Genomic DNA, 24,028 nt, shown 5'->3' on the forward strand with positions numbered 1-24,028 from the left:
GAATGTGCGTCTTCATCTACGTATACAAATGGCGTGTATTCAGCTCAGCTGTCTTCCGCCAACATCCAAGTGAAGCGATTGTCCCCTTCACTGATCAGTATTCCCCAAACGGTCCATCCGATCCAGGTCCGAGTCCAGATCTAGGTCCTCCCCTCCCTCTACCCTTATGCTCCTTTCTTCCACCCGGATGGGAATGACGCCTATTCCCATCCCCCTCACGCCCACCACTCTGATTTGAAGGACGAGGACCCGACAGAGGTTCGCGACCCGATGCGGCTCGTCTAGCTTCTTGAAACTCTCTTTCAAGTGCAAACAAAGCGGCTTTAGGTGTAATCCGAACTCCATGTGCTGGGGGTAAGACGTTTGACCTATCAGCTGTATCTGGACGGACGAATGGGTTCACGTAGTGTTGACCGAATGGATTTTGGGCGAATGCGTTTCCGTAGATATGCGCAGGGCTTCCGTTGAGCAGGGAGCTGTCCCATGAAGAAGGATTATCGTTGTGGGCGAACGACGGCGGCGTTGATGGAAGTGGTGCTTGTCTATTGAATGGAGAGCTTTCGGGCCGGAGAGGCGTGTTTCTAGAGGTACGTGGTGGCGTCGGTGGGTGTATCGCCTCGTGTGGTTGTAGTTGTAGTGATTGTGGGATAAATTGTCCGTTGAGGCTGGGAGGATGAGCATCGTATGTTGGGAATCCGACTGCTTTGCTGAGGTCGTAGACTGCTTGGTTGCCATATTTCACAGGTACGTAAGGGGAAGCTGTCGGCACAGTAAGACGAGATGGGAGACGGGTTTTGGCGCGACGATGCTGGTCGACGAATCGCTGGCGTTCCTCCGATCCTCGTCGTGCATTTTCCCGAACCAACCTCGCTGCACGCTCGTAGGTCTCGGAACGAACGGCTGGTTGTGCTAGCTGAACATCTTCGTCTTCGTCTTCATCGTCATCTTCGTCTGCATGGCCGAAACCTCTTATAAGCGGTGGGGCACCGTTGTTGAATAGCGAGCGCTCCACCACCGCTTTGACATGGGCTATTCTCTCTAACAGATTCACACGTTCGTGGGCGATGATACGCGCGTTCTGTGCTGCTATCGCAGCATCGTCATCTGCATGGGTACCCTCTCTTAGTGCCTGTCTTTGTTGTGCCCGTCCAGCAAGTGTATTCCTGGCAGCTTCGGCTATATCGTCGACCTGTTCTGGAAGCGACAGTTCTGGAACGTTGTCACACTAAGGGCAGCGGCCGTTTTGTTGCTCTAAGGGGTCAACCCAAGCTTGGAGGCATTCTTCACCGAACATGTGGCGGCAGGGCATGTTGACACGTGCGTGTGTGCTGCTGAAAGGTTGGAAACATACATCACATCTGTCGTCCTGGAATTCGTCGTAATTGAAGGCACTGGTGTTTACGTTGCCATTACGAGTGGAGCTGGGGGCCGGGGGATCCATTAGTGAGCGGTGGGAAAATATATTGAAGACGTCCGTCCGTTGAAGTGGTGTGCGTGGTGATTGAGGGTAAGTCGAGTCGTAAACTATAGTGGGCAGCGGAAGAATGGAGTAGCGATGTTGTGTAAGTTGGCATGTGTGATGTGGTGGTTGACTGTGAATCGAGTCGAGATTTTGGTTGTTAGTGAGAAAGAGCAGGTTCGATTGTTAGGTACAAGTGACAACACAGCCAGGACGACTGATTCGGAGGCAGCGGCGTCTGACGCACCAATGTGTGGAAAGCTGACTGGAAAGTCGCACGTGGATGTGGAGTTGCCATCCTCACAAACCCAAGGCGCGAACTCACCTGCTGCGGTAATCTAGTAGGGTAGAACACTGAGAGCTACGCCGAGTTGACAATGGGCACTGTAACCTATCAGCGTCACATCCACGCACACCGCCTTATCTATCATGAGCCTGCTCATGTGACTACGATACGTTAGCGCGGAGTTAACTGGAGTTTGATTGGAAGCACCAAGACGCGTCGAGCGCGTTTTACCCCTCTTCGAACTTCACACTCACACTCACCTCACTCTTGCGCCACGTATACCGTCTTGGAAAAGCATCAGTTTCTCTTCTTAATGCTTCTTGACGAGACTACAAAGGTTTCCCACATCCTGCTCATTAACTTTTGATACCCACGAGTTACTTTCACTTCCACAACGCGGCGAGCAACGAAGCAAACCAAGCCCTCCCGACTCAGACCGCGACAGCACGGCGAGAAATGTCCGCACTTCCTCCTTTCGCATTCGCAGATGAATTTGGTTTCGATTACGACGTCGACTCAAATCAAGGTTATCTACTCGACGTGGATACCACAGACCGGTCTCTGTAAGCGCTCCTATCCAACATTGCTGCTAATAGGCTTGTCCTGGGGAACGTATCCAAAAAGACGGTAACGGCGATGATACGATTCCCCCTTCCCTAGGAACGTAGCCAACATCGGGGGCGGACAGTGTCCGTGAAGTCCTCGCCTAGAAGAACAAATCGCATCGCATCGTCACGAAAACATGGGACAAAAGGCCAGCGCAAACAAAGTCGGGAGGAAAAGGCATGGAGGTCGCACACGGACAGAAGTAAAAGTTCTTCTAGGCTGTTCGGATACAGACCTTGCGCACATTGGCCATTGCATCTAATGCAAAATCTCCGCCTGTCCGCTGCACCTACATTGTTTAGGTGCAGGAAGCCTCCCCTGTACAGACCCTAGTAGGGCTGTTAGACCTATCCACCGGTATATGCCCATCTGTTTATCGATGTCTGATTCTTCTAGTGAATGTATGTATCAACATGACATTGACGCCAACGTTTATGGTCTGGCGACTAAATTTCCGAATGTGCCTCCGCCACGCCCAGCACCAAAGCCGTTCCCAACCGGACCTCATCAGAGCGGCATCTCAAAGTCAGTTACCGGGATTGAGGATTGTTTTGAAGTCACGTCTGCTGTTGTTTCGATGGATTACCCAACATTGACTGCAGCCAACACTCGTACTCGCGAAAGGGTTCCCGATCCCATCGCGGTTGAACGTTCTTAGGGGCCCTTAACGTTTGTTACCTATATGATTCTCCGTTCATGTCGAGCATGTCCACCGAATAATGGGGAGAAATTTGTGTTTAGTTCGACAAATAGTCAAAGGAACCATGAACGAAGATACCACGAGGAGCCAAGAGAGGGTGGAGCGAGGCCGAGGAGGATTGGCAACAGGTCAAGCAAGGTTAAGCAGGAGGAGGTCAGATATTCGAAGAGGAAGATGAAGTAGATGGAGAGGAGGAGGCAATCCCGGATGTTGATTGGCAAGCTATAGAATATTTAAGATGGAGTTGGAGAAAGTTGAAATGATGCTACGGGAGATCAGCCTGAACACTGATGGATGATCGGTACCGAAGGGGTATGACCGTTGTGTGGCAGTCCGCATTTTCTTTGTCTTGAAGACCTTGGTCTCGCCTAGTCAGTTTATAGAGAGAAGGTCGGCAACATTATGGAATTCATTCTGAGAACAAAATCGAGTAGCATAATTGGCAGACGTTAAAGACTGGCTGTGTAGATCCTTGATCAAACTCGACCTGGCGTAGATCAAACTCATTCACAACCGCCAGCATTTCCTAAGCTATCTTGAATGAGGATACGTGATTTCGTTGACACGTGACACATCGCTGCACAATGTTCACTAAGGCTAAATCGGAGCTCGCAGCACACTTCGTATAAACCTGACCAGTTCCTACACACTTTTAAAAGCGGTACACCACACTCGGGCAACTCGTTGTAAAAATAGCTAGTTAAGCAGCCATTAGGGCACGAAAGTCTTTCTTAACCAATAAGAGGAGATTTCGTTAGTAATGTTTCCTTTTAGAGGGGCTGGAAAAGCCTTGGGTGCGTCAACGGCTGATTAACCAGTTATTCCTATAACCAGTTGCCTAGGGATAGGTTGGACTCGAGCGGGATTCTGTTTCCCAGAGCTGAAGCCTTGGTAATATAAACACTTCATCATGCCACTTCAACGCCTTCCTTCCAAGCTTTCAGCCTTCGCAACAGGTGAGCGCCCAGTTGCCTGAAGTGCACATAATTGGTGTAGGTTTCGAAGTAGGACATGGCCTAGATCGTGCATCGCCAAGGGCGCAGTGCTGAAGCGATGCGCAGTCAGCTGAGACGGGACTGCCTGGCAACACACAGATAGGAGGGCTGAGAGCTGATCCCCGTCCACACTGTATCACACACCCACACTTCCCACGAACCGTGATATACATAAGTCCTGCTAACCCTAGGACATAGCTTCGTTCTCCTTCCCCTGGAGACGATCGAATGCTTCGGTTCTTCACTCTTACCAGAAGACTTTATTTTCCTACATCTTACTCAACCTCTATCATGGAGAAGGTCCAGCAGTATCCCATCTGCGGCTTTGTGCCTCCATACATTCTCTCGGCTATAGCTGACTCCACCGTCGCCGGCTCTGATCCAGTTGCGGAAGATTCTCGTGTCGCCTGCCAACATACGCTTCAACATGGAAGGTCTCATGCCGATCAACGTCGTGAGCTGTGCGCTAGAACTCAGGTTAGTCTTTCTGATGCTAGGAGAGGCTTCGCTCCCAAACACATCATTGGAGCCATCGCTGATTTCAAGGAGACCCATGCCGAACGACATCAAGCATTTCAGCAAACTCTGGTGTCAGCAGACGCTACAGTCCCAGCCTCCGTGCAACGAACAGTCTATGATTGCAGAGAGACGGAAGACCTCCCCGGAACGCTTGCCAGATCGGAAGGACAGGAACGCATCAAGGACCGCCAAGTCAACAACGTCTACGATGGATTCCAAATCACGCACGATTTTTTTGCGAAGATTTTCGGCCGCAATTCTCTTGATAACAGCGGGTTACCTCTTGTTGGCAGCGTTCATTTCAAACTGAAGAAAACGCCAAACGGGTACAACAACGCCTACTGGGACGGTAACGAGAAGCGAATGGTTTTCGGCGATGGCGATCACATCACCTTTGACTTCCTCACCGACTCACTAGATGTCATTGCCCACGAACTGAGCCACGGCTTTGTCCAATTCTCCTCACCGCTTGACTATTATTCGCAGTCGGGAGCCTTGAATGAGTCTTGTGCCGACATCTTTGGCTCCATGGCCGAGCAATGGTGGATGCATCAGAGTGTGGAAGATGCGGACTGGAATCTCGGTCAAACGCTTTTTCCGGTAGCGTTCACGGGTTCTGCGCTGCGAACTTTCAAGGCCGGGAAAGCATATACAAACGACCGTATCTTCGGAACCGACCCGCAGCCGAAGCACATGCGGGATCTCTACGAGGGGACTGAGGATGGGCAAGGCGTCCATATCAACTCGGGAATCCCGAATCATGCCTTCTACTTGGCTGCGAAGTCTCTTGGTGGAAATTCCTGGGAGAAGGCTGGCAAGGTGTGGTACCAGACCATGACCTCGGGTAGGATTCCATCTGACTGCGATTTCAAGACTTTTGCGGAAGTCACAGTGGATATTGCAGGGAAGGAATTTGTCGACAAGTCGGTGCAGACGGCTATTCGTGACGCATGGTCCAAGGTCGGAGTGCTTACTTCAAAGCCGGCCGTAGTGCTTACTCGAAAGCCGGTCGTAAACTGTATGATCGGACAGTTCTCTGGGAGTATAGGAAGAGAAGGGTAGAACTGCTATCTGACATGGGAGAAAAGGGATATTCGAATGAGAAGCAATTGACTTTGTCCTACAAGCTCTTCAAGCTCGAATGGGTATCCATGATAAACGCCAGTAAATGTCTTCCAATGACCCGATACTCCTAGTAATGCATGAACCTCGAGTGTTGATTCATTCCGTGGCCGTATGCTCAATGACGATGAGTTGCCAGGTCTCCATGGCTTCCATGACCTAACATCAACCCACCTATCAACTTCATCCACTCCGCACGGTACTAGCATCATCCCCACCACCTCCAAAATCTCTCTTCTTCTTCTTTTTCTTCCTCTCCCCTCCCCCTCTCCGCCGTCTCTCCATCCAGCGCCTTCTTCTTCGGCCTCCCTAGTTTCGTCTCCCCACCGCCACCTCCTCCCCCATCCCCACCGTCCTTCTCCTGCAGCACGGCCCCCTCATCAGTATCAAACGCCTTCCTCTTCCTCTTCAACTCCTTGTCTGTCTCCAGCATCTCGCTGACCCTGCCCAGCTTCCCCGTATCCCGGCGTAACATGAATTTGAAGTCGTCGAGCTTGATTTTTGCGCGGCGCGCGTGGTGTGCGACGGAGGCAGCTTCGTGGCAGGTTTCGATGATGTAGTCGGTGATTATTTCGTCGAGGACGCGCATTGTTTCTGGGAGGGGGTAGTCGTTGTCGCCGAAGGCAAGGAGGAATGCTTCTACTGTTGTGGGCTGTCAGATTGGGTGTGTCATGGGTGAGGGGAGCGACGTGGAGGGAAAAACGTACAGTCCTGTGTGGGAAATTGCTGGCCCTTTTGCCGCAGTCTCATACGTGGCTCGGTCATGGTTGTGTGTCTATGTCACGCTCGAGAGAGTGTCGCACCGCGGTGTCCTTGTCCTGCTAGTTCTCGTTCTACCTAGCCGCTGTGATAACAATCGTCGCGTTTTGTTTTGAAGCGCAGAGCCAAGGGGGATGTGTGTAGGTTGGTATGAGCAGTTATGAGGTTGTTGAGGTCATGTCGTGATGAGTTGTAGTCGCGATTGTGTGTACAAGCCTGCCCTAGCGCGACAGCTGCAATGACGATCAATCGCATGCGGGCGCGCAGCGGCGCACTGACCCTCCTCCCGTTCCGACCGCGCGACCAGCGAAACGGACAGTTAACGAACAAACAGCGACAAATCTGTCCAGAAGCGCGCGCATTCACAGGCAACAGCCCTACTTAGTTCCTTCAAACGATCCGATCCGAGTCTCTACAAATACACAAAAGTCTGCGACCACCGCCATCCGTCTCCCATTCACGCAATACCGTCCTCGGCCTAAGCATTCGTCGCACCTGTCACAATGGCACGTCCACCCCATCTTCCTCGTTTCTATACTTTTACCCTCACTGTGTATCTTGCCCATCCCTTTCCATATACCTCCCCTTCCCCATCTTCCCGCTCTCGTCGCTCTCTATCCTCCCTTCTCCCCCTCCCTCTCAACTTCCCTACCTCCCACTAACACCTTCACAGACCGCCCTCTTCAACTTCCAATCCCTCCTACTCGTCCTCCTCCTCACAATCTGCACCTCAACATACGCCCACGCAACTTTCCCTGGCCCACTCGACCGAAACAAAGACACGTACTGGTTGAGCCCAATCTGGAAGGCTGCGAGAGTGGGCGAAAGGTTGAGTCCGTATGTTAGTTTGGCGTGTGTAGTCATGGCTGTAAGTTATACTATGAATATGTGATATTAGAGGGTGTAAAGAGAAAGGGGGGAGATATGTGGGCCTGGAGTGCTGACGATGGGCAGGTATTGCAGTTTATGAGTTGAGTGTCATTCCCATGTACGGGACAATGGATGACGACACATCGCGTTGAAGAGGAAGAGGTAGAAGAAGAGCATCCGCCAAGTTGACGCATTTCACGAAGCAAGGCGTTACGGAACGATATCGGGAAGGAACTGCATAATGAGCATCCCCATCAGAGGTGGAACACATGCCGTGCAAGTCACCCTTCACAAGTACCGAAGTGACCTTGGCACCGCAAGAGTCTTACCAGAAACCCTTGATTTCACCACTTCACACAATTCAGTTCAGTTCAGTTCAGTTCAACTCATAGGTTTTTTTTTTTCGTAAAAATTAAAAAAGATATATACAGAGCAATAAACAAGCAAGGTTTCGCACTGCTTGCCATAGTTTTGCCAGTGTGCCAGCACCCCAATCCATCTAGCCCCTTCCCCAAACCAACCCCATGAAAAGATCATATCCCACCCTGACACCACCCAATTTCGTACATATAGCAGTTGATGATGATACACGACGTTTCCAGCGCCTAAACTAAAACACCTTCTTTGCAAAGGCGCTCGTGAGATGAGAGGTTTCTGACACATTTTAGGCGTTTCCATAAAAACAGCAGCAGCAGCAGCGGCAAACAAGTGAGTAAGAGATAAGAGGAGTGAACAAGCAAAAAACAACAACAAGCAGGACATATTGTAATGTCCTGAACCAACCGGACCAACTCCTGTCCATTGCTGGTACCCGTGTATAAAAGAAGGCGCAATAATACCTTCAACCAACTTGAGAATAAAAAGAACAAAGACCATGGCTCCATGAATAGTGACATCGTAAAAAGGTTGGCGGGTCTTCGCACCAACAGCATGAGCCGGACCTAACTCGCTCAAACTGCTTAGTGGTTCCGACTTCCTTCTCCCTTCTCGAAACACCCATGGAGCGCCGGTCGCGAACCTCTACGTTCTTGCACACCTTCAACGTCGCTCGCATCCTCAACCATGACGTCGTCGGCGCCAACATGGAGATCTAGTTGACTATGCGCATCGTCCGCGTCCTCATCATCGTCATCATCATCGTGGTCGCTAACCAGACCCGGGTTGGACTCGACGGTGTTGGGGTTGAGATCTACTGGTGAGCTTGGCTCGTGATGATCGCCGTCAGACTTGGTTGGAGATTGGAACGACAATGGAAGGCGAGCGTGACTTGAATGGCTGCCCTTTTTGCTACCTGGTCGGGACGATGGGGCTTTGCTTGCGGGAGCGCTGGCTGGGAGACGGGCGAGATGAGGTGGCACTGCTGAAACTGGTGTTGGAGCAGGACTGTCGTCATCTGAAGCGTCTATTGCGTCAAGGTCGACCTTTGCGCGGGCTGTCTCGACAATCTCCTTGAAGTTACCTTGCGCGCCGCTGTTCTGGAAACGGGCTGCAAGGTACGGTGTCGACGATGACTTGGCAAAGCTAGCTGGTGTAGCGGTCTTAGACTCGTCACGTGGAGATGCGTTCAGATCACGATGTACTTCCCGAGCTTGAGGAGCGGGTACAGACTGTGATGCTAGTGGGTGAACGATACCAGGAGTAGCAGGGACGGGGAAAGACACGGCTGGCGGCGCAGCTGGGGCGCTTGCTGGTTCGGTGGCGGCAATAGGAGTTCCAACCTCGTTGACATCGACAGGGACACCACACGCAATAGCTGCTGCATCATGACTCTTGAAAACCTGCGTGTGCTTGATTCGGCAATGGTTCAGGAAACCCTGTGTGTTGGAGAAGTTGCTGTGGCCACACGGAGCGCAGTACAGGCGCACCCACTGACCATCCGTCGATCGCTTATGCAACAGCGGGTCAACCTTAGGCGCTGGTGCTGGAGTTTCACCAAGAGGCGTGAGCTTCAACATTCCAGTCGAAGTTCGCGACGTGCGGCCTCTGTGAGCTGACCCATAGTCAGCAAAGCTGCCGCGCGTCGTTCTGCCCTCACCAGTGCCAAAGTAACCTTGAGCTTGCTGAGCGAGTGCACGTTCAGAAACGGAGTCGAACTTGGCATCCGAGATCAACCATTTTGCGTAGTGGCGAGTGTACGGGCCATCGGTGACTCCCCAAGGAGCAGCATACTGGGGCTCTGTGAAGCCAGAGCTGGGTTGCAGCGAAGCACCAACGCCGAGGCTGGCATCCTCGCTGAGACCTTCGGTACCCGGGAAAGGAATGATCGAGCACCGTCTTAGTTGCTCGAGGGAAACCTGGCATTTGGCGAGCTCCTGTTCAATCAAACGAAGTTCGTTGTGTTTAAGTAAGATCTCGTAGTTGATTTGCGCCTCGATGGCTTGTTGCACAGGGGTCAATCCAGAATCCATGGTAGTAGATGGCGTGTTGACGGATTCAGGTTTGGCAGTCGGTTGCGAAGATTTGCTCTTGCTCGCACCCTCTTTCCTTGCTGGTTGTGCCTTTGGTCGGGCATCCAAGACTTCGGCAGAAGCAGCTTTGGGTGCGTCTGCAAGACGTCCATTCTCGGTCGCAGCTTTCGCATTCGCATTTCCGCCGACGGTAGATGGTCTCACCTCACCGTGGGCACCCTTCCATTTCTTCACTACTGGTTCAGGACTGTCAGTCCGTTTCCGCTTGATCTTGTTCATGAAGTGTGGCATGTCAACGACCGGCAGCGGCCTTGACTTGTGAAGTGTGGATTTCTCCATGATCTTGTCGCCAGGCGACTCGTTACACCATGGGAGGCGGAACATGGACTGCATTGTGAAAGAAGTGGAAGCCTAAAACCAACAGAGCTCATCTGTAGTTGTGAGGGTCGTGCGCATCGAAGTCCAGGTGCTAGTAAGGCTGCAGGATGACGTTGCAGCAGGCGCAACAACAGTAATGCGCGACTGAAGTTCGACTAGAAAATCAAACAGACAGTCGTACGAGGGGAAATATTAAAACAGGTAGGGGGGGTATCAAGTGTGCGCGAAGGAGTGCAGGAAGAGAAGCAACAAGCAGTTAAGCCGTTGAGATGGTGACGTGGAGGGCAAGAGGCGCGATGATCGGCCACTTGATAAGGAAGAAACAGCCGCACCAGCACGAAATTCCAACAAAGAATTCGTGAATACAGGAGAGAGAGGTGTATTACAGTTGTGCAGGGCTACAAAAGGCCGTGTAGAGGCGTGGTGGGGGAGGAGGTTGGGGGGATGGTGTGCCAGATGGCGATGATGTTGTGATGAAGGGCAGCGACGACGAAGTTCGGGGGGGAGCAGTCATTCAGCGCATTTCCGCACGTACGGGCTAGACTAAGCGGCGCTAGCGGGGGTGTCCCTGTCGAGCCACCTCCTTGCCGGAATTGGCGATATGTGCCCTTGCGTCTCAGACAAAAGTCGTCAACAAAGCAATTCACATGCAAGAAATAGCAGCCATGGCCGACTTGACCGTCGTATCGCAGCTCTCCCCACGATGTCTCTTTAGCACTTCACCGCAGACAATCAACGCGTAAGGTTTGCTTTTCGCGCAATTTACATCATTATGGGGCCTTCGCTAAATCTTAGCCAAGGGGCGCATCCGCTAACTTGCTGCCAGCAAACGTTTAACGACTCAAGTCTTGTCTCAGTCGTTATGTCATTCGGCTTGCCGGCTTAGGGCTGCCCGCGGGGGATTCGCAACGTGGTAGGCACTGGAGGGCACCATGAGATGATCTGTCTGTCAGACATGCCCACGACAACATTTTCTTGCCGTCGCACGCGCAGGCACCAGTTTTGCAGAACAAAGCGGAAGCCTCGGATCAAGTCATGTTCCCAGGGGACTATTTACCCTTCGGTGGTCTACGCCTGTCACCTCAGCGACATCCCTTAGGCCTCGATCAGCATCTGGTGAAGTTTACACCTCACTCTCGCTCTGTGGAACAAGGTACTCATCCTAGCCCCAAGGTAGCCCAAGGTCAATTATGCTCCCAAGCCTGGACGCGCATGCAAGCCAAGCCAACGCCACAAAGTGTCGCCGGCGTCCCAGCTTAGAATGGCCTTAGCCCTGCCCTCCACACACTGGCGGCCAGTAACCGGTCCACTAACATGCTGAGAGGCTGTACCCCCCAGCTGGAACATTCTCAACACCACGATGGCGATCGGCTTCTATGCATCATCCTCTCACGATTGAAGATGTCATGTGATCTGCTGCGAAGGCTTAGCGGGTACATTTGTCATGTGATGCAAAAGGACGAGAATGTTCTGCAAAGACTTTGGCAAGTCACAAGCACTGCATTGAGGCAACTTTCATCGCAATATGACTCTTATTAGAAATAGTGATGGATTGCGTTGAGGGCTAAGCTGATCGCGGTCCCGGGCAGTCTTCCGTCTCCGGTTTGTCCCGTGCTTTCGATGCGCGCTGCTTCGGCACGTGGGCTGACCGCGCCGATGCCCACTCCGAATTCATATGTCCCTCCCTCGGCAAAACGCTCCCAACCATCGAGAATACCAAATACAAAATCGAAAAGAAGGAAAATACGCCTATCATAATACACACTCTGAAAATCACGCACTGCTGCCCACGGTCCCTGGAATCGCAGTGTGAGCGAAAACACCCACACTCGATGATGTCGACGCCGGCGCATCTGCGGCGCCCACCACATCGCCATCGCTGACCACTTCCCCACGACTCATCCTCTTGATCGCACTCCTCAGCGCTACCTCGCCATTTCTACCCGGCGCCATTGCCAAATTCTTGAATGGACATGTACCCGCCGCCAACGCCGCATCTTCAATCTCACTTTCACTCTCACTGCCATCGTGCAAAACACGCTTGCCATGTAGGAAGCCTTCAGGCTCGACTTCCGGCACTAATCGCCCTTCTGCAAACTCGTCGCCATCACGAACATACCATTTAGCAAAGAGGTCGTTTTGTATCCAGATGACCTTGGACAGCGCCTTGACTAACGCAATCTTCTTATCCATCTTGAGTCTAGGATGTGAAAGCACTGCCTCAGTAATGATATCCTGGACAAACGAGAGCGTAACACCAATATGCACGTATTCGACATGCAGTGGATGCGCCCTCCCTTGTCCAACGTGCATCATACCGACTTTATCCAAATACTCCCAAAACTCCATTTTGGATGGGTCGCTACATAACTTTGTGAGGTAGCCCCGCAGGAACATCTTACGGTATAAGATTTGGGGTGAGTTTTCGCTTAGGTTGGGGTCTACGGGGCCTTCGTAGGATGTTGATCGTGTTTCGAAGGCGCGGGCTGTGATGTCGTATTGGAGCAACTTCTTATAGACGATGTTGACGACGGCGGGGATTAGCGCTTTGATGTATTTGGCGCCTGTTGTGAGAGCTTCGATGTCGCCTATGGGGGTTAGGACGAGTCTTGGAAAAGGAATCTGGGATGGTACTTACGGGAGCTGAAGTCGAGGAATGAGTGCAAGTATTGAATTCGCGCTTCTAGGCTGGTGTAGAGTTCGCGACGGTCGATGTGCTGCATTGGTCGGCGGTTGAGTGGTGTCATGTTGGGCATTTCTGATAGTAGATGTAGAAGTAACTTGGATATCGTAATGGCTGGTTTATTGTCGCAAAACCTTGTTTGAGTTATGGATGGTGCTGACAATGAGTACGACATTTCATCCAGGATGAGCCATATATCACTGTTGTGTTCGGTGTATACGAGGCGTCCAGCTTAGGAAGGTGGCTCGTGCCCTGAGGTGGTGTGTTCGGTCGTAAGATGGCGTGACAGTCGCCTTCGCATCGCAAGATCGTTACACTCCAGGTATATCCTACGCTCCGGCGCGACGGGATGTTCTCATCGCAACATAATGATGTAGTTCAGAATATGGTGTTCTTGTTCTTGTTGGTTTGGTATCTTCGAAGTGGAAGACCACATTAACGCGCGTCCTTGAGATTTAGAACCTTCGGATTCCCCCTGTCTGCACCTCCATAGACGGTAGTACTTAGCTCCCTCCATTTCCTTCTTGTCTGCGACCTCAAGAATTGTTGGGCAGTGAGGATTACTATGCGTCGAGGTGACTTGTACCTTCCTACACCAGAACAACTTCGACAACCTCAGGGTCGTTGTTATTGAGATAGCAATCGAGGCACATGCACAAAAGGCGAAAGGTAGCAGGGCCTGCACTGCTTTGCGAGTGATAAGGCTGTATGATCAGCCCAAAAGCCGAAATCGCGATGTCGTCGCTTTTGTATGATATGGCACGGGCTGTTCCCGGCGTACGAAAAACGTAATCCCCAGGCTTCACGTGTGCGAAGGCAATAACGTATGCAAGTGATTCATCACGTTCGTAGCAAAATCCCTCTGAGCCTTCTAGCGCCCGTAGAGCTTCTGACGTGAACTTGTCCATATCAACTTTGAACTGCTCTTCTGACTCGTCATCGGATTGCAATCCTAGAAATCCTTTTGCAGCAATTAATATGAGCTTTTGCCGCTCGAAAGAATCTCCTAGGGGAAGAAAAGATCTTGTAACAAAGACATTTCGGACGCCGAACGACGATCGGAGATATATGTTCGGCACAGTGTAAGTAGCACAGGCAATAACCCAGGCTATGATATGACTCGACATGGCACTGTCCCGATAGGCACGATGGCTTCTTGCAACAGTCTCGAGGTATGATATCGCATCCAAGTAGTTTGTACTTGACTTAGTATCGACGACACGGTGGATACAACCGCGGAGCTGAAGTGCTCTCAGTCCGTACACATCAGCAAGACACACACTACCGCCCTTCCAAAGCCCTTCCTTGTCTTTTATCAAAGAGTTATCCAACCTTTGATTATACTGAGGCGGACGTAGCTCTCTGACAAGATATTCAACATCCTGCATCTTCCTTGTCAAGTTCCAGCTTGGTACCCAGGAAGGCCAGCTTTCCTTTTGAGTAGCAAGCCCTCCAAATTCGATTGTGTGCTCTATAATAGATGGAAACAAGCCGAGTTCAATAGCAGTGCTGGCGAAAGTCGTATAGGCATGTGAGAAATGTACGTTATAATCCACGGGGCAAGGCAGTGCTAGCCGACTGTGTTGTGTGTCATGTATTCCAGTACCTGGCAATATGCCATATAACGAATACAAGCGATCGCGTTCATCGACACAGATGGCTGTGTGGTATACTTCCAGAAGATGAAGTATATGACTGTAGACTTCGCAATCATCAGTTATGTCAGAGTCGTGTTTCATCTCCATGATGGAAACCTGCATCCCGTAAATATTGTTGAGGTTCCGAACCAGAGCATTAACTCGATCGAAGAGAACACTATTGAATCTCTCTCTTTGGTAAACCTGAGATAATGCAATTGCGTTGTTCATGAACCGGGACCGTCGAACTTCACGATCTCCGCAATGAACGAGCACTTCACGGCCAAGACATATCTCTTGCAATACCCACCGTCTTGTAAACCAGCCGCGGGAGACGAACCGTTCAAAAGACATAATTGCTGGCGCCAGGTTATCGGAGAAAGCTCTGTAGTGTCTCCCACTTATCGCCGTCCAATTCTCGCGAACGGAACCACTTGGGTCGAAGAGTATATCAACAGCATCTGCATCCTCGTCCGTGCCTGGGCCTAGCCAGACATGCACTTTGCGAGCTGAGGCATATATTCTGCCCATTGAACGTACTTGATGGCTCTTCTCTGAATTTTCGGCTTGGTTGATACATACGATGCCCCCCACCAGCAGCTTTTCTTCGGCACAGAGCCCACTGACACATACTAGCATCTATCCACAAATGGAGTGGTTTTGTAAGCTTCCGCAGATGTCGCAATATCTCATCTACGACAATCGTGACGCGGAGAGCTTGGCCGTCGCAGATGAATGTCGTGAAGCTTCGCTGAGGCCCCCAGGCATATGACACGCAATTGTATGCTGGTGGGTTCTCTTCGTCGTCCCCGATCGTCCGCACCAAGAAACTGCCGATTATAGGCTCAGCAAATGCGCCTGGCTTCAGGCAAAGGACGCGGATCTCCTCATCTGGGATTATTGACTCGTATTCGTAGGTTATTTCGAGTGACATCTTTCGCGCTGATAGCTTCCAGCGCTTGTAGCGCTCATAAAAATGATTTGGGTTTCTGTTGCCATCCACAGACTTTGCATCGAATCAACAAATGTCTGGAACGCGCGCTGACGGGGAGGTCACCCCAAGGCTGTCGAAATGTGAAGATCGAGGGCGTGCGGCGCAAGTGCGACACCAGGCTGCTAACAGTCTATCACTGATGGAGAAAGTAAGAGCGAATAAACAGCGATGAAGGGTTCGAATTTGTTCTGCCGGTCTTCTGCACCCCGCACCTGCACGTTCAGGCAGGCTGTGGTGGGGCCGTGCACATGGCTTCTACTGCCAAGCGTCCTCGTCATTTCCGCATCTGAAGTTCTACAGACGTTGTAAACACAGAAGACTGGGCCAGTACTTGCCGGCAATATCACCGTAAGACTTGATTTGATTAGGAGCCTGTAAATACTGTTTCATTTTCTACGCCTTGCTCTTTCGTCATCCGACATCGTTTGAAAGAAGGCGGACATCGCGCATCAGACCTCTCCATACATGAAAGCAAATCAGTCCACGCAAACACCTACAAGGCGAGAAAGTTCTTGATGCGTTGAGTTAGAGGGTCGATATGGTGGTATGACCAGTGCAAACACAGGCTCAGCGGAGTGAGGTCAGGATGCCAAGACTATTGTTCTGCGACACACCAGGTCGCCAGGCTCTACCATCGCGAAAGCAAGACTTAGTATGGGTCCCTTGTTGGTATAGAAACGAAAATTATACCGACGGTTTAGCAACTGGTTGGCTTCCTGCAGGAGACCAGAACTGTCGGAGTCGACCCGCCCTGTCATCTCATTCGTTAGTTGCTTACGCATTTCTGTATCGACAGCATGGTATATGAGATCTGTTTGCTGAGCCAATACTACTGGCGTTAGTGTGGATTTGCCACGTGAGGGTAGCAGCGTTGTGGCAGACTTCCGAATTTCAACCTCACCTTTGACGCAAAAGAACTGTGCGCTGTAAATCGCGACCGACAAGAGTACGTTCGCCAAGGCCAAAGACTCGTGGGAGAGACCAGCGGCGGGTCATCACGACAACTTCTCCATGGAGAATCCCATTGCGGTGGGACAGTTTTGACTTGATTGGGTATCGGCGATAGGATGAGCTCTCCCAGACAGGGATATTCCCTTCATCCATCCAATGTTGACAGTAGTGAGTTATACCTTCGTCTCCCAGAGGGATTTGAGGTTGCACCTTAGACCTCTCCTTTGCTCTTCTGTAGACAAATTCAGACACTCGTTCAGGTGTGGCATCTTATTCTCAGTGCTCGAGCTTGATACCCATGACGGCCTGCTTCTATCCTATTGTGAAAGGTTTCCGAAAGCGATCGCATGATATAGGACCTCATGACTTCGGCCAGCCACTACAACCGCGTGAGCGAAATCAGTTTAAATTCAGGAAAATTGCATGCCATAGCTCACGGAAAACCAATTGTAACAGTCATATGGCATACTGTAGAGTGAGTACAGTTGATCCTATTCATTCATACATTGGGTGGCATGGTAATTCCACAGGAGCTGAAGTATTGGTCTGTTGGTTATTTATTTGTTGGTCTGCTCGCCCTCGCTGTTGGATGAACGGCCATATACTGGGTCTCTATTAGAGTCCAAAATAGTAATGTGTCTCGCGGCTTGCCGAGTGCCAGAACTCTAGTGGAAACCGTGTTGATGGTCCAAGTGCACATCCGCGCAGTGATTCAACGATTCCCATGTGAACTTTCCAAATCCGTATTGTGTGGTCAATAAACGACTGAGGACCACCTCTTGTAGTACCCATCGTCGTGTAAACCATTCCCGAGAGAAAAGGGTATCAAGGGAGGGAAAAGCAGAGAACACAGAATCGATAGGCTTAGTCGTTGTGCCATCTGGAACTACCTTTTCCAGGTTTCTATGGTCCTCATCTGTCGCTGGGCCAAGCCAGACAACCACGTTGCGGGCCATTGCGTATATCGTACCTATTGAACGGACTTGAGGCTTTTTTCCGTGGCATCAGCTTGGTTGATGCAAGCTAGGCATCTAGTTAGTCACAACCCGACCTAGATACCATCTCACTTACTAGAATCTACTTAAAGATACTGAGTACTTAGCGGCTCCTGTAGATGCCTCAACATGTCATCTACGGATCTTGTGATGCGAAGGGAATTACCGTTGCAACTAAAGTACGTATAATTTTTCTGTGGCCCCCAGCAATACGATACGCAATCCCATCCAATATTACTACTGCGTCGAATCCAGGTCTCGTCCGGCTGAGAATCAGTCTTGTTTGGGATCTTTTGCACCGAGAAACTACCGACTAATGGTTCCCAAAACATGCCTGGTTCTAGACGAAGGACACGTATCTTCTCACTTGCAACGATTGACTGGTAGAGGTAACTCGCTTCTTCTTTGTTCATGGGATCTGCAGATCCTGCGCCGAACAACGACGGGAGGTTGAGTCGATCCAAGTTAGGCGTAATGTGAGGGATTCACAACGACCAATGGGAAACCAGTAGCACACTGCTCTGCACTGCTCGAAAAGCCAGCAAGGCGACAGAAAAGGGTGCGAGACGAAGAGTTTGTGGAGGTTACATAGCGGGCTGTGTTGTGTCTAAATCGCAGTCCTTCAGACCCCGCACCGGCGCGTTCGAGGTGGGATGCGGCGCGGTTGACATATCTCCATTGCCGGGGATATAACAATCAATCATTGGACATGCACGCGGAATTAGCACAGTAAATGCGTGGTTCAAAGTAATGCATGGGCGGCTACATCGCGAGCGTTGATGTTACAAGAGAGCGATGGTAGGCGATGTAGGCGCAGGAAGGGCCTATGACATCATCAACGTCAACACAGGAAGACGCGTTTCTTCATTCACATCGACCAGCGATAGCATTCTTTGCACGGTTCACGCATCCGGGGGAGTCAAAGCCCTTACATGCACGACATCGAAGAGTCGAAAGATGGTGATAGAGGTGTCTCTGCGACTAGTGCCGTCATTATGCGCCCGTAGCCGATAGCTTCAGCCCTTCCCCATGAAACGTGACCCTTATCCCACTGCACACCTGCATCTCACCCCGCAACCCCCCTCCGATCTATATCGATACTGTGACGTACAATGACAATCACCAACGTCGCCCTCATCGGTGGCACAGGCACGCTCGGCGCACCCGTCCTCAATGCGCTTAAATCCTCCGAGTTCGACATCTTCGTCCTCAACCGCCAAACATCCAAATCCGTTTATCCAAAGACAAAAGTCATTACAATTCCCGATGATCTGAACGTTGATGGGGTCGCGAAAGCGCTGCGAGAGAACAAGATCGATGCACTAATCATCACCATCGCGGGAAGCCATGTCGAATCACAGAAGAAGCTCATCGACGCCGCGTTCAAGGGCGGCGTGAAGCGCGTGATGCCAGCGGAGTTTGGAAGCTGCGACTCTGCAGATGACAGGACAAATGAGATCCTACCGCTAATGAAGGGCAAAAAGGACGTTCGGGACTATCTTCTTACGCTTGAAGGCAAGGAGCGAGAAGAAGGCATGGGAAAGCTTACATGGACAAGCCTCGTCACAGGCCACTTCTTCGACTGGGGCATGACCTGCGGTCTTTTGAAGTTCGACGTAAAAGCTCGCAAAGCATATGTCCTTGATGGCGGCAACATCAAGTTCTCCGCCTCAAACTTGGACTTCATCGGCAAAGCAGTCATCAAGATTCTAGAGAAGTCTGATGAAACCGCGAACAAGCTACTTTATGTCCACAGTCACCACGTCACGCAACTCGAGGTCCTTGCTGCGCTGGAGAAGGCTACTGGTGATAAGTTTGAGAGGATCAACCAAAACAGCCAGGAAGAGCTGGATGTTGTCAGACCGAAGATGCTCAACGGGGATGGGGAAGCGAGGGAGGAGGTCGTCGCAGTGTGGGGAGTAGTGGCTGCGGACTGGAAAGAGAAGCAAGGTTTTGCGAACGAGATGCTTGGGCTGCAAGAGGAAAATCTCGATAAAGTCGTACGAAGGGTTGTGTCGGAGCTTTGAGCGGACACTAATCTGCTCGGAACAAGCAGCCAAGAACGTTAGTATAGTCAACAGAGTACGCTAGTGATGAGCACCAGCTGTATGGTCATTCCAGCAAGTTTATACGCGCCAACAACTCTACTAGACACGCAATCACGGACCTCGCTGTGTCAAGGCTCATTACTGCATGTAAAAAACCCTTCGTTGTTCCGATATAATCGTGCGTCATTCAGTTGTAACACGCCTTCGGCTCGGTACATGATTAGTCTTGCGATTGGCTGATTACTATTCGATAACACACACGTGCGACACTACCATATTACCTAGGTAAAGCCAACGCACATCTAACTAAACAACCAAACATATATAGGCATAAAGTCGCCCTTCATTCATTCAACACGATAGTAAATATTCAACACAAACCCCTCTCTACACATTACTCTAGACGCCACTAACGACTTCCGGCCCTCTTCTCAACCACCAAGATGCCTCTCTGGGTCATATACCATCCACCCAGCACATTCACCTCTACGGCCACCAAGGCGGCTTTAGCAAAAGCAATCACAGAAATCTATGTGCTCGGCGGCCTCCCCAGATTTTACGTCAATGTCATCTTTCAACCCATCCAGCCCGAATCGTACTACATCGGCGGTGTCGCAAGACCCTCCCCAGATAGTGAGGACAACAAGCCTGGGCCTGATAGCTCGGTGCCTTTTATCAGGATCAGGATGGAGCATTTTGCTCGAGTAATGTAATGCTTCCCAACCCCGTCCCTCCTTCAGTCCTCACCCTACGACCTCCCTACCAGTGTCTGAATCCCACATAGTCTCCTCCCTGCAATATGTTCCTTCCGTCTTATTGGTACTGACAGCAAGTAGGCCCTCGGCCGCACACCAAAAGCGCTTCTTAGACAAGGTCGACGAAACGCTGAAGCCGTTCATCGCAGACCAAGGGTATGACTGGGAGTACAGTACTGAAGAGGCGGATAGAGATTTGTGGAAAATCAACGGAATGCTGCCGCCGATGCCGGAGACTGTGGCTGAAAAGGAATGGGTAGAGAAGAATAGGGCGGTGGAGTTTGAGCCGGAGCAGGGTGGATTGCCGAAGCTGTGAGAGGATTGGAGTGGAGATAATGAATGGGCATAACGTGATATATGTGCTTCTCCTTGAGGTTCAGCAGTGTAACAGTTGAAAGAGTATAGTCTGGTCCTCTAGTACATTCCATAGGTATTGTCCGCAGTCTTGTTTAGTGCTGAGCGCCTACTCTCTCGTGAAAACGATATCAAGGCTCTAACGCTAACTCCAAAGCTCACGATCAACTCGCTGTTCAGCAGACTAAGGTGAGCCGTTAAACAGCTTGTAGCGCAGCCTCTCCAGTAAGCTTTCTCGCGACGCGCTCTCCACACTCTTGACCCTGTCCTCCATATTACCCTCTTTACCGCCGTCTTTCATCCCGCCTCCAGCCTTAGAGCCTGCCCTCCAAACTGCAAGATCGTCTTCGGCGGCCTTGTAGACGGGTGGTACGTCGGTCTGGCTGTAGTGTTTTGTGATGGATTCGCTCGTAGGCCATTCGCGGCCGAAGAATTCTTGTACGTCGCGCCTGAAGGCAGGATCTTGGTGGAGGACGTAACCACTGCTGTAGGCGGATTTGAGAGGCTGCACTGTAGTAGAGCGTTTCTTACCAGAGAAGGCAACACTGGCCGGAGAAGGTAGCGAGAAGTTCGCGGATACGGGCTTTTGCGTGAGTGGCACGGAGGGATCGAAGCCGAAGGATACCATGGGCTTGTGGATTGGGGTGAAGTCGCGCTGCATGTTAGTCGAGGGGGATATTTGTGGCCAGATTTAGTTGTTTGGGGGAGACAGAGGGGAAACCATGTTGGTTGTTGAAGGAGCTATGATTTGTTAGTGCTAAGGAAGTGAAGGTGAGTCGATATGTAGAAATTTCTCACGTGTACTGAGCGTCATCCCCATCTCACCTAACAAGAAATGCACCCCTTGATGCGCGAAGCGCAAGGAAGGTTCTCCCACAAGCGACTCAATCTATTTGACTCAAGTGCAAACATTCTCGGCGCTTGCGGTCGCAGTTGCGCCGCCTTCATGAACTCTTTGTAGAATGACCAGTCAGGGTCCAGCTCCGCTCGAATGAAGAGTAAGAGTGGGCCGAAGTTGTTCAATTTCACCTTTGCAGCGGGTGTTCGCTGTCGGTGGCTCTGTTTCAAGAGATGTGTAGAGTAGTGGATGAAGAGAAGAAGAGAAGGTGAGGATGATAGGAACTTGCAGGTAGAGAAATGTGAACAAAGCCATACATACTAACGATTGACAATAGGATCAACGACCTATTGTGACTACCCGCGCTCGCGTCGCGACAATAGCGTGAAAGAGTACGATACCTCATCTAGGTGCCGGAGCTGCACCGGGTACCGTGAGAGATGCGCAATAGCAAATCCGACAAGCTCGACATCCCCCAGGCTACCATACGATCAGGCAGTAGGGCTATAAAAAACTCTCTTGAGACATTTTATGCGTTACTGGCATTCCATCTCTTTGCGAACGGATCATGGTCAGGATCAGTCCAGCGCACGTACTCCGCACTATCAGCCAACTCTTGTGCGATCTTCTCCCCATAGTTCAATCCCACGAAGGCATATGTTGCGTCTATACCCGCGCTGATACCAGAGCCAGTAACGATGTTTCCGTCCACGACCCATCGCGCCTCCGCAACCCAATCCACGTTCGGCCCTGTGCTCGTCGCCCACGCGTAGGCGCGCTTGTTTGTCGTCGCACGCCGCCCGTCTAGGACACCAGCGCGCGCCAGAATCGTGGCTCCAGTGCACACACACAACAAAGCTTTCACACTGGGGTACATATTCCTCACGAAGTCGATCTCGGCGCTCATATCATTACGCGTACCGACACCACCGGGTACGATGAGGACGTCGATGGCGCCAGCCCTTGCATTCCCTTGCGAATCCAACTCTTGAAGTTCAAGTTGTTCGTGAAATGTGCGGTCTACCATCATGCTTTGCGACACATCCGTCTCGGGATGCGAAAACATCATGTTTCCAGCTCTTTGATGCGACGTCTCTACAGGGTCAGCGGTTGCGGCGAGCATAGTCAATTTCGTGGGGAAGTGGTAGAGCATGGACATCGAGTTGAAGACATCGAGGGGACCAAAAACGTCGAGCGCCTGAAAGCCGGGGAAGAGCAGCACGCCATAGTGTACAGATTTCTCGCCGTTGATGTCGAAGAATGGAGGTTTGACGGCGGACAGGTTGACGGTGCCATTGCTGACGGGGGTCGGAGGAAGTTCGGCCGACGTGGTGGTCATGGCTTTCTGGTGCGGCGGGGTAGGAAGGACTTTGGGCGTGGTAGCGACGACATCTTCTGATCTTCGAGGCGGCAGAGCCCCATACATACCATCGCAATGATTACCGAGCTAGTCTGAATACGCGCGAAATGGCGACTGTGGCTTTAGTCCCAGCTGAGGGATTCACAGATTCAGCTAGACGCACCGTGACGGACGGAACGCCTAAAACACCTGCACGTATGGAACAATGCTGACAGCGACCGTGAACGACATCATGCTCAAACAACCTCTTTCCCAGCACGGAGCGGCTGAAACATACGATTATGTCGCATTCGCAAATTGTGTTGAGACTTCAGTGGTGGGTAAGCCACAGTTGGCCATGGGCTAACGTCTCATATGTGACGGGCTACCCACATTGACAACGTCCCAAACGGGATAGGCTTTGCGAATGAGAAGTGTTGCGGATAGAGGTATCGTAGGTTGTGAACGAAAAATTCATTTGCCCTGACCCAAGCATGATGAAGAGTCACGAATGGGACGCGCAATCTCTCAATCCAAGTCCTAAATTCAGTTTAGCACGCGTCATCGTGTCTCTCGTTTTAAGACGACCAGGTATATTCACATAATAGAGTTCACCGGTACGTGGTTGGATGCGCCTCCAGGTGAACAATATTCGTCACCCGGATCTTCGTTTGCTATGCGTACACCTGGCCGATTCTGTCATTTCTGGAATCGACTGCCACCTTCCCTAATCCTTCATTGCACGAATCCCATTATGCCGCTATCCACAGAAAATGGTTCTCGGAAATCAACAGAGACAGACGCACAGCAATCAAGAGACATGTGGGCTCCGCGGCGATCCAGTGAAAGTGGGCGACTTAGCGACGAAGCCGTTCCACTTTCTCAGATGGGCGACGTTGACGCGCTCATCAAATGGAACGCCCACGACAACAAGCGAAAAGGTAACCAAGCGCGCAAAGGAAAAGACCCACCAGTATTGCACAAGCTCACGAGAGAACACATCCGAGCTTGGAAGTAAGTCTTGATTCTATCCACCCCCTTCAACCCCATTCACATCTGACCAAACGCAGAAGCGCCGCCAACGATTACAAGGTCAACTTTCCCCGCGTCAACCTATGGTCATGCATGTACTGCCTTCACTACATCGACTACCACAAGCGACCACGATATTCGCGTTTCCGTTGCGCGGAACGGGAGTGCGTGGGCAGAGGCAAATTGCAAGTGAACTATCTTTGGAATATCACCGAAAGCGTTCCTGTGTATGTCGATGGTCGGAGCAAGTTGTTAGGGCGATCTTGGGCGCGCCCATGGGAGGATGTCGGTGACATCTAG

The 24,028-nt window shown here is 51.2% G+C and overlaps 11 protein-coding genes across 11 annotated transcripts; 4 read left to right on the plus strand and 7 right to left on the minus strand.

Annotated features, from left to right (window-relative positions):
- Positions 1-94: 94 nt before the first annotated feature.
- Positions 95-1,441, minus strand: ALTATR162_LOCUS256 (uncharacterized protein; the record flags this gene model as incomplete). Its single annotated transcript, XM_043307849.1, has 2 exons — positions 95-1,189; positions 1,352-1,441. 2 exons carry the CDS (start codon positions 1,439-1,441, stop codon positions 95-97), a joined length of 1,185 nt encoding a protein of 394 aa, XP_043163784.1.
- Positions 1,442-4,337: 2,896 nt separating this feature from the next.
- On the plus strand, positions 4,338-5,627 carry ALTATR162_LOCUS257 (uncharacterized protein; the record flags this gene model as incomplete). The annotated part of the gene is made up of 1 exon (XM_043307850.1): positions 4,338-5,627. The coding sequence occupies one exon, from the start codon at positions 4,338-4,340 to the stop codon at positions 5,625-5,627; it is 1,290 nt and encodes a 429-aa protein (XP_043163785.1).
- Positions 5,628-5,895: 268 nt separating this feature from the next.
- ALTATR162_LOCUS258 (uncharacterized protein) lies at positions 5,896-6,452 on the minus strand (the record flags this gene model as incomplete). Its single annotated transcript, XM_043307851.1, has 2 exons — positions 5,896-6,329; positions 6,395-6,452. 2 exons carry the CDS (start codon positions 6,450-6,452, stop codon positions 5,896-5,898), a joined length of 492 nt encoding a protein of 163 aa, XP_043163786.1.
- Positions 6,453-8,275: 1,823 nt separating this feature from the next.
- Positions 8,276-10,117, minus strand: ALTATR162_LOCUS259 (uncharacterized protein; the record flags this gene model as incomplete). Its single annotated transcript, XM_043307852.1, has 1 exon — positions 8,276-10,117. One exon carries the CDS (start codon positions 10,115-10,117, stop codon positions 8,276-8,278), a length of 1,842 nt encoding a protein of 613 aa, XP_043163787.1.
- A 1,758-nt stretch (positions 10,118-11,875) lies between these two features.
- On the minus strand, positions 11,876-12,849 carry ALTATR162_LOCUS260 (uncharacterized protein; the record flags this gene model as incomplete). Its single annotated transcript, XM_043307853.1, has 2 exons — positions 11,876-12,690; positions 12,741-12,849. The coding sequence occupies 2 exons, from the start codon at positions 12,847-12,849 to the stop codon at positions 11,876-11,878; spliced, it is 924 nt and encodes a 307-aa protein (XP_043163788.1).
- Positions 12,850-17,337: 4,488 nt separating this feature from the next.
- ALTATR162_LOCUS261 (uncharacterized protein) lies at positions 17,338-17,775 on the minus strand (the record flags this gene model as incomplete). Its single annotated transcript, XM_043307854.1, has 3 exons — positions 17,338-17,390; positions 17,439-17,447; positions 17,601-17,775. 3 exons carry the CDS (start codon positions 17,773-17,775, stop codon positions 17,338-17,340), a joined length of 237 nt encoding a protein of 78 aa, XP_043163789.1.
- A 699-nt stretch (positions 17,776-18,474) lies between these two features.
- Positions 18,475-19,389, plus strand: ALTATR162_LOCUS262 (uncharacterized protein; the record flags this gene model as incomplete). The annotated part of the gene is made up of 1 exon (XM_043307855.1): positions 18,475-19,389. One exon carries the CDS (start codon positions 18,475-18,477, stop codon positions 19,387-19,389), a length of 915 nt encoding a protein of 304 aa, XP_043163790.1.
- A 464-nt stretch (positions 19,390-19,853) lies between these two features.
- Positions 19,854-20,481, plus strand: ALTATR162_LOCUS263 (uncharacterized protein; the record flags this gene model as incomplete). Its single annotated transcript, XM_043307856.1, has 2 exons — positions 19,854-20,119; positions 20,247-20,481. The coding sequence occupies 2 exons, from the start codon at positions 19,854-19,856 to the stop codon at positions 20,479-20,481; spliced, it is 501 nt and encodes a 166-aa protein (XP_043163791.1).
- A 222-nt stretch (positions 20,482-20,703) lies between these two features.
- On the minus strand, positions 20,704-21,180 carry ALTATR162_LOCUS264 (uncharacterized protein; the record flags this gene model as incomplete). The annotated part of the gene is made up of 1 exon (XM_043307857.1): positions 20,704-21,180. The coding sequence occupies one exon, from the start codon at positions 21,178-21,180 to the stop codon at positions 20,704-20,706; it is 477 nt and encodes a 158-aa protein (XP_043163792.1).
- A 706-nt stretch (positions 21,181-21,886) lies between these two features.
- On the minus strand, positions 21,887-22,696 carry ALTATR162_LOCUS265 (uncharacterized protein; the record flags this gene model as incomplete). Its single annotated transcript, XM_043307858.1, has 1 exon — positions 21,887-22,696. One exon carries the CDS (start codon positions 22,694-22,696, stop codon positions 21,887-21,889), a length of 810 nt encoding a protein of 269 aa, XP_043163793.1.
- A 754-nt stretch (positions 22,697-23,450) lies between these two features.
- Positions 23,451-24,028, plus strand: ALTATR162_LOCUS266 (uncharacterized protein; the record flags this gene model as incomplete). The annotated part of the gene is made up of 2 exons (XM_043307859.1): positions 23,451-23,710; positions 23,767-24,028. 2 exons carry the CDS (start codon positions 23,451-23,453, stop codon positions 24,026-24,028), a joined length of 522 nt encoding a protein of 173 aa, XP_043163794.1.

Source organism: Alternaria atra, assembly GCF_907166805.1.
Source record: "Alternaria atra isolate CS162 genome assembly, contig: 19, whole genome shotgun sequence".
Taxonomy (NCBI): Eukaryota; Fungi; Ascomycota; class Dothideomycetes; order Pleosporales; family Pleosporaceae; genus Alternaria; species Alternaria atra.